Source organism: Primulina huaijiensis, chromosome 4 (genome assembly GCF_012295235.1).
Source record: "Primulina huaijiensis isolate GDHJ02 chromosome 4, ASM1229523v2, whole genome shotgun sequence".
Classification (NCBI taxonomy): domain Eukaryota; kingdom Viridiplantae; phylum Streptophyta; class Magnoliopsida; order Lamiales; family Gesneriaceae; genus Primulina; species Primulina huaijiensis.
Genome location: NC_133309.1, coordinates 15,341,676 through 15,351,233, shown reverse-complemented (window position 1 = coordinate 15,351,233; position 9,558 = coordinate 15,341,676). Strand labels below are relative to the sequence as shown.

At 37.2% G+C, this 9,558-nt stretch overlaps 1 protein-coding gene across 1 annotated transcript in view; it reads left to right on the top strand.

Moving 5' to 3' along the window:
* Positions 1-5,160: 5,160 nt before the first annotated feature.
* LOC140974915 (uncharacterized) overlaps positions 5,161-9,558 on the top strand; it is a 10,678-nt gene continuing 6,280 nt past the window's right edge. The window contains exons 1-3 of the mRNA XM_073438406.1: positions 5,161-6,337; positions 6,448-6,623; positions 7,083-7,193. Coding sequence (XP_073294507.1) covers positions 5,161-6,337; positions 6,448-6,623; positions 7,083-7,193 — 1,464 coding nt within the window. The remainder of the gene's footprint in view (positions 6,338-6,447; positions 6,624-7,082; positions 7,194-9,558) is intronic.

Below are 9,558 nucleotides of genomic sequence, written 5' to 3'. Positions count from 1 at the left end.
ATATTCACTTCTAAATTACAAAGAATTTAGCAACAAATATTAACAGATAAACAATCGAAATTGAAGCGAACCTTCAAAGAACTCGTCTTTGAGAATCCGAGTAAAGAACAATCGACAAACGCCACAAAGTGTTAAACTTTGATAAGTTTGATTTGAGCAACACACGAATGTGTATACAAAGCCAAGCTTTGAAAATTTGAGTGAAAAACTCTATCAATATGATTAAACTAAAAATTAATTAATTGTTCAAATTCATGTAAAAAGAAATATATAATAAAATACAACAAAATCGCAATCTAGGGTTTCTAGATCTACAATCCGCATGGCGGCGCGATTTTCTACCGCTTGGGCACGGTGTCTTCTGGATAGGCCGCGCTCGGGCTGCAAGATTTTACCGCTCGGGCAAAGAGTGCTCTGGAGTTCTCCGCTGGACAGTGAATGTGGCGCTCGGGCGGTAGGATTTTACTGCTCGGGCGCCGAGTGTTCTGCCTTTATCTTCATTTAAAACTCGCACAACAATCCTATTACCTTCAAGCTTATTTCCATGCATCACTAACCCTTCGAGGCTTGGAACCTTGCTTGTAAGATCTTCTCTATTGCTAATGAGTTGGCGCGATGCTTCCTTGAACGTCCTTCAAATCTTTTGCACGTCATGCCCGGCCAGATTCATATAATTCTTATTGCCAGGGATTCCAGACAGAAGTTGCGGCACTTTATGGATGGACTGAGAGCTACCTTTCGTCAAGCTGTGATGTTGATGAGGCCGGCGAGCTACGATGTGGCCATTTCCTATGCCTTCCAGGCGGAGCAGGCGCACCGAGACGTAGATTTTGAGATGCAACGGAAGCGGAACTAGACTCAGTCCAGTTCTCATCCGCAGAAGAAGCATTACATGGGGCCACCGAGACCGCAGGAGTAGCAAAAGCCCCAGGAACAGCATAGGGGGCAGGACAACAATGGCAACCTCAGGCACCAGGGGCTCCTAGGCCGGTGGGAGGACCACCATGCAAGCAGTGTGTAATATCCCAACCTTTTAGAATTTTATTGTTTATGATATTATTTTTGGTTGGGTGTTTACGAAATATGGTTATTGAATATTTATGGTTTATTATGGTAATGGATATTTCATATGGTTTGATGGTTGAGATTATGTGTAATGGTTATGTTTATTGGAATAGTTAAAATATGGTCATTTTTTATGGTTATTGTTTTGGTATTATGTTCATAGTTGGTGATGATTAAAGAAATGAATGGGTAGAATAGAAAGTTGATTTTGATCCAAATAGGAAATAGAAGTGCAGAAACGGTATGAAAAATGAGGCAGTAGTTTTGGTTTTTAGTATTATGTTTTGTATAGTGATCCAATTGATGTGAGGTCAATTTCATTAGAAAGATACGTATAAGGCTATAACTTTCATGTTTTGAGTTTTGTTTAAATAGTTGAGGAAGATGAGTCAAAAGTGATCCGAAGTGGGTCATATATATCGTTGTTCCTGCACTGACACATGTTGGGAGAATGGGCATAACTTTTTTACTCAGACCTTCAAATGACCTGAAACTAGTGGGAGATTGAAGAAAACAAATAGGGCTACAACTTTCATGTTGACCACTTTTGCTAATTCGGAAGAAAAAATGCAGTTTTGGCCCTTGGACAGAGGGTAAACGGACCTGTACACGGGGTCCGGGTCATGCCAAGAAAAATGAGTGATTTCCAGTGTGTACACGGACCTCTACACGGAGGGGGGCACGGGGTCCGTGTCTATGGCATAGAAAACACGTTTTTGGTGTATTTTGAAGGCTTATTTTGTTAGAGTAGATGCCCTGTAAGCCAACTGTTGGCTAGGGAATTTATTGACTCAGTTGTAATAAACAATCTTTATTTTAATATAATTTACTTTTTAATGGTTTTGTTGTACTTTATCTGTATACCCATGCAAGCAGCATAGATAAAGTCCTTGATTATGCTTTAATACAAATGAATCGTAATTCGATGTTGAAACTCATTTGTAAACACTGCATATTCTAAATTCGTTCCTAGTCGATTCAGCAGCCTAAAACAGGGATAAAGGTCGCTCGAGCTCGAGACTAGCATCTGTGATGTTGTGTACTGCGTTTCTTGGTAAGGGCATAGAGATGTCCAAACATACAGATGGGTAGTCATATGATGATTATACTGAACAACCCTCCCTCGGACTTTCCAAGTGGTTATCATTCATCGAGAGGATAAGTCCGTGGTTATGATTGTGCACCATTAGTCCTTACAACCCGGGACAACACTGAGGCTCTATATGCTAGGGCTGTGCTTTGACTCGTTTACTGGCTCCAGGAGAGTCATCAGGTGGCGAGGTTGGGTACAGTTGCNGATGGGTGCAATCAGAAATGAGTTCTGACATTCTTGATCAAGGTGTTGATGAAAAGAATGGGGCTAACTAGGGTAAGCCCGAATAAGAATAAGTGTTATTCTGAATCACAAAGAGTTGTGAACCCACGGCTAGCTGTATCCCTGAACCATTGAGGGTCACACAAGTACTGGATCATTTATTCCCGTTGAGAGAATAAATTCAAGTAGTTGAATTTATATATTATAGTAAATTCAAGGAGTTGAATTTATGATAATTAAATTTTGAGAGAATAAATTCAAGATGTTGAATTTATATTATGATATAGTAAATTCAAGGAGTTGAATTTATGATAATTAAATTTTGAGAAAATAAATTCAAGGAGTTGAATTTATGAGATAATAAATTCAAGAAGTTGAATTTATGAAATATGGAGAGAATAAATTCAAAGTGTTGAATTTATAAAACTTGAGAATTTAATTTATTAAACTCAAAAGTTGAGTTTATTGAATATTAAATTTTGGAGGTAATAAAATTCAAGGAGTTGAATTTATAATAAATTCAAATGTTGAATTTATAATGGATTTAATTTAATAAATTCAAATGTTGAATTTATAAATGATTTAAATTAAATGTAATGGGTGTATGTATTATGGGCTTGTAAGAGTACAAGACCAACATACAAATTATTAAGGTTTTTAATTGAACTTTAAAAGATTAATTAATTAATTAAACTAGTTGGACTAGAATAATTAATTGATTAAGTTCATTAAGTAATTAATTTATTAATGGGCCCTAAGCTTATATATATGTGTATTAGGCTAAGGGTTGATAAGAATTCATTCATAATTTTTCTAAAAACCTCTCCTCTCATCTCAAAAGAATTTCGACCACCTTGAAGTAAATAGTTTGAGCCGTCTCTCAAATATTTTCTCCTACGCAAAATCTCTTCCATATTTTCTAGTGCAAATTGGAAGAGGAATAAATCATCTAGTCGTGGACCTGATTAGAAGGAAACAAGCTTTTGAAGAAAGTTCGTAGAGATTTCATCAAGAGCTATCTCCGCTAAACTCGGAATAGTTGGAGCCATGTGATTAATTCACCTAAGGTATGAAATTCCAACGCCCTATGAATGTTTATGATAAAATCATACGAGTGCCCAAATATAAACATATTTTGATTGTCAAAATAAAATAAAATTTTAAACTTCCGCTGCGTTTGGGCACATAGAAAACCGAGATCCAACATATTTATTATGGATTAGTATAGATGTTTCTACCCAATTCATTCCGTTCTTTTCCTTCTCCCATCGTTTCTTGCCTTCTCCTTTCAAGGTTTTCTTCCCTTCAATCTCTACTTCAAATTCAAGGGTTCTTATAGTGAAATTATTGTATCTCCTACCTATATTTCAAGCTACAAGGTAAGAATTTTATATTCTTAAGTTGATAGAGAGTTTAAGGAATTGAAGGCAATTGATGGTTTGGTTGATGGCTTAATAGTTGAATTCATGTATTATGTTATAGGAACTCCTTCAAGGTGATCATAACAACCAAGTGCTTGTGGGTTGTAAGTAGAAGTTTCCTTTTAAGTGCTCACATGATATATATGTATATAAGTCATGTTTATTGATGTCTAGCTCATTCCATTGTTAGATTATTGATGTATGTATTGTTATTTGTTCATTGAGCCAAGAATACCATTGAATTCATTGATAAGGAGCTAGTACTTTATTGTTTCCTACCAAATATTTGTTAAAATGCCCAAATGAAGTTCCCTATGATTAAAGCCAAGGAATGATAGTAATTCATGCATGTCATTGGCCAATCACATGATTATGAGTATCTCTCACAGCTTTGATATTTATATCAAAGAGATACTTGCCACAGGTCATAGCACTATCATTTCCTTCCTTTAATTCATGACATGATACCCTTTAAATTGATTTGAGACTTATGATTCATTCTTCATTGTCATTGCCAAAACGCCATTGCCATAGCCATGTTTTAAGCCAAAGCTATATGTCTGTAATTGCTACGTACAACTTTCTATTTACTGAGTTTATTCTCATTCCAGTTAATGTCATGTGATGCAAGTGATAAAAAGGACTGAAAGGGATTGTTCGAGGCGGGAGAAGTCATATAAAATGCTATGGGAAAGATTTTTTGGTTATGTCACTTTAAATTGTGGTGGAGTGAACATATGTAAAGCTTTAAAATATCATGTATTTTGTTAATGAATGATGGGAAAACTTTGTATTGGCTTTTAATTATGTATAGATAATATGTTGTGACTAGTAATGTTGCTAGTTTTAAGAAATGGTTATAATGTAAATACTATTTAGTACTTTTCCTTTTAAATGAAATGCTTCCGCGTACGTTATTTCAATTAACTGTTATTGTCATGGGAGTGGGTTGTTTCAATTGGTATCAGAGCGAAAGTTCTTGGACCGTATATACCTTCTTCGGTCTAGGACAATCCGGTATGTTTTCGATCTTGCATCTATTGATTTTAACATTGAGAGTTGATCATATTCCATTGTTATTGATGTATTTTTCTTCCTATCTATGTTAAAGTGAGCTTATGTGTAGAAAATACCTCCTAAACGAAAGGTTACTGAAGGGGATGGTAGGACCCCTACCATTGATAGGACTACCAAAGTGGTAGATGAGTTTAGCAGGCTATTGAAAGACAAGAAAAAGTACATAGTGAGCACATTCAACAGCTACTGAGCATTCACAAACCAACTCAGGGTCATGGTCAAGAAAGAGAGCAGGGTAGAGTGGAAAGCGCCGAAGGGGGATCTTATGAATTATTCAGGCGAATGAACCCTCCTGAATGTTTCGGTGGTGCTGATCCACTCGTAGCTCTTGAAGGGATTAAATCATTGGAGGCTATATTTGACTATCTGAAGTTTACTGATCGAGATAAAGTGAGCTGTAATGTGTTTATGCTAGTGAAAGCTGCCTGCATCTGGTGGGAAGCTACTAAAGTGACTGTTAATGTCCGTCAGTTAAAGTGGGAGGAATTCAAGGAGTTATTTTATGCCAAGTATTTTTCAAGAGAAGTGAAAGCTATGAAAGTGAAAGAGTTTCTTGAATTGAGGCAAGATTCCTTGTCTGTTGCTGAATATACCTTGAAATTTGAAGAAAGATGTGTGTTTGTTCCGTTCATTGCCAAAAATGATAAAGACAAAGGAGAACACTTCCTTCGTGGGTTGAAACCAGAAATTCGAAGGGATGTTCATATGGCCAAGGTGATCACTTATCAAGACATCGTTGAAAGTGCCTTACTTGCCGAGCACGATGAACAAGAGATTGAAAAAGAGCGACAGTTGAGAAGGCAAGCTTTTCAAGCTAGAGGGCAAGGGACAAGCGCTAGTACTCGAGGTGGTTACAAAGGGAAAGGCAAGATGGAGCAACGCAGTAAACATTCTGTGCCTTCTTCGGGTACGGAGCGACCGTTATGTCCCAAGTGTGGCAAGCCACACAAAGGTGAGTGTTTAGTTGGAAAGGTTCGAGGCAGAATTTTCACAATGACAAAAGAAGGTGCCAATCCCGATTCTTCAGTGATATCAGGTAATATTCTCATATCTGACAAGGAAGCCCTTACCTTGATTGACACTGGTGCAACACAGTCCTTTATGTCTGAAGTATTTATGCACTCTTTATCTCGCGATCCCACTGTCATGCCTTTACATTTCACTATTATGTTGCCCTCTGGTGATGAGATTTGTCCTACTAGTATTCTTAAGGCATGTCCGGTACAGATGGGTACGAGATTGTTATATGCTGATTTTATTGTGATTTCGATGGTTGCATTTGATGTTATATTGGGTATGGATTGGTTATCCGCTTATCGTGCAGTAATTGATTGTGTGAGAAAGACCGTGAAGTTTGTAATTGATGATCATGAGAATAATGCAATTGTTGGTCTAGGTTCATCGATAAGTACTCCCATTATTTCTTGCTTGCAAGCAATTAAATTGTTGAATAAGGGATGTACAAGTTTTCTGGCCTAAGTATTAGATGTAAATAGGGACAGTAATGTGCCATTACAGAATATTGAAGTTGTCAGGAATATCCTGACGTATTTGCTAATGATATGCCAGGTTTACCTCCTCATCGAGAGGTAGAGTTTGTTATTTATTTAAGTCCAGGTACAGCCCCAATTTCCAAAGCCCCGTACAGAATGGCTCCAACTGAGATGAAAGATTTAAAGAATCAATTGCTGGAGCTATTAGATAAAGGTTTTATCCGTCCTAGTTCCTCGCCATGGGGAGCTCCGGTTTTGTTCGTGAAAAAGAAGGATGGATCGTTAAGATAATGCATTGATCATCGAGAACTCAATAAGGTAACTATTAAAAATAAATATCCTTTACCCAGAATCGATGATCTATTTGATCAATTACAAGGAGCCACTGTGTTTTAAAAAATCGATCTTCGATCCGGATATCATAAATTGAAAGTAAAAACGGAGGACATACCAAAGACTGCGTTTAGAACGAGGTATGAACATTATGAATTTTTGGTGATTTCATTTGGATTAACTAATGCTCCTTCAGTGTTTATGGATTTGATGAATCGTGTCTTTAAGCCATATTTGGATGCTTTTATGATTGTGTTTATTGACGACATTTTGATATATTCAAAGACACGAGAACTTCATAGGGAGCATTTGAAGATCGTGTTACAGACATTGAGGGAAAAGCAATTATATGCGAAATTAAAGAAATGTGAATTTTAGTTAGAGCAAGAGGCGTTTTTGGGCCATATCGTGTCAAAAGAAGGAATAGCAGTCGATCCATCCAAGATTGAAGCTATCAATCCATGGTCCTTTCCAAAGACAGTTTCCGAGGTACGTAGTTTTCTTGGTTTGGCAGGGTATTACAGACGATTCATAGCGGATTTCTCGAAAATAGCCTTGCCATTGACGAGCTTAACAAAAAGCTATCAAGTTTGAATGGACCATAGAATGCCAACAAGCATTCCAAACTTTGAAAGATAAGTTAACTTCTGCCCCTGTGTTAGTACTTCCTTGTGGTACTGAGGATTTTGTTGTGTATACAGATGCTTCAAAGCAGGGGTTAGGTGCTGTGTTAATGCAACGTAGGAAAGTAATCGCTTATGCTTCTCGTCAGCTAAAAGAATACAAGAAGAATTATCCCACGCATGATTTGGAGTTGGCGGCTGTAGTTTTTGCCTTAAAGATTTGGCGGCATTATTTATATGGTGAGAAATGTAAAATTTTTACAGATCACAAAAGTTTGAGTTATTTGTTTTCACAGAAAGAATTAAATATGAGGCAGCGGAGGTGGTTGGAACTAGTGAAAGATTATGATTGCACCATTAGCTATCATCCTGGAAAAGCTAATGTTGTTGCGGATGCTCTAAGCCACAAATCCAGTTATTTATTGGGTTCCATGATTCAGAAACCGTTGTTACTTGATCTGCAAAGGAACGAAATAACTCTGGTGTAACGCTCTGACCCGATTTCAAAAAATAACAGCGGAATTTAAAATTTTCTTTAAAGGGAGGATGGATTTAAAATACATTTCAATTTATAAACAAAAGTTAATACATGATCAATCAAATGAGGCAACAAAATACAAAACATCATTTTTGTGATCATGTCAAAATACTTGCAAAATAGTCTTCTTCCTTCCGTCTCTTATGCATATGACCCCGGCTCCAATCAACGTCCCGGCCCGTCACTCTTATCTGCATCACATGAATAACTGAAATGAGTATGAAACTCAGCAAGTGGAACTCTTACATAGCAATGTACATATACTATACTCTGTAAAACGTGGCTTTGAAAACATTAAATACCATCAACTCTGAAATATGAATATCATAGAATGAATAATAATAACGATGGTATTTCTCTTTTCTCTGTTGGATTGATATCTATATAGTATCTCTGTCTCTGTGCCGCTATCCCATCGGTATGAATCGATAACTCTGAGGGATGTAAGCCTATGGTCCTTGATCAACTTATTGCATGCAATCTCTGACTATGTATCTATCAATCAAATAAAGCATTTGAATTATCTCTTTGGCATTAAAACAAACACTTTGAAGACTATCTTTTCTCTTGTATTCCCTTTGACATGGTTGAGACATAAAATGCCTCTAATAGACAACAAGGTGTATTAATACATAGCATGAATCAAATGGAAGGGAATAACACTTTAAAACCATTGAAACACAATACATATATTATCATGTGAGCACAAGAAATGAAATTCCACTTACAACACTTGTAGCACTTGGTTTCTTAAACCTTGATGGTGATCCTACAATAATAAACCCAAAAACTAACCATCAACACCCAAATAATAACATTTAATGACCATTTATCACAATACATCTATCACACTTATCATCCCCTAACTCCACCATANATGAGATTGGTGAGAGGAAGATGTTGGGTCCAGAGTTGGTCCAACAGACAGCTGATGTTCTTGCTGTTATTCGAGAGAGGATGAAGACAGTGCAGTCCAGACAGAAGAGCTATGCTGATGTGAGGCGAAGGCCATTGCAGTTTGAGGTTGGCGATCATGTGTTCTTGAAGATAGCACCTCTTAAAGGTGTGATGCGGTTTGGCAAGAAGGGAAAGTTGAGTCCGAGATTTATTGGTCCATTTGATATATTGGACAGAGTCGGTGATCGAGCTTACAGGTTAGCCTTACCGCCAGATCTTGATAGAGTTCATGAGGCGGCTGTGCGCAGAGCGGCGCCTGAGCGGTAATTTATGACCGCCCGAGCGCTACCGGTTCTGTAAATTTTGTACCGGACAATATGGTCCGCGCCCGAGCGGTAATTTATGACCGCCCGAGCTCCATCTCAGTACAAAAGCGTGTTTTGGGTGAATTAAGGCATAAAACCGATTGAAACTCTCATTTTCTTCATTTCCCTTCTCTTCTTTTTCTCTCCTCCAACGTTTCCAAGTAGGGTTCTTCATTTTCTTCTTATCCTTTCTTTCAATCAAGCAATTAATCTTCAATCCGGAGTTGGAACTTCATCTTTTTAGAAAAAGGGGCAAAGGTAAGTGGTTTTTCTTCTTGTTCTTGAGTTATTGAAGATGGTGGAGTTAGGGGATGATAAGTGTGATAGATGTATTGTGATAAATGGTCATTTAATGTTATTATTTGGGTGTTGATGGTTAGTTTTTGGGTTTATTATTGTAGGATCACCATCAAGGTTTAAGAAACCAAGTG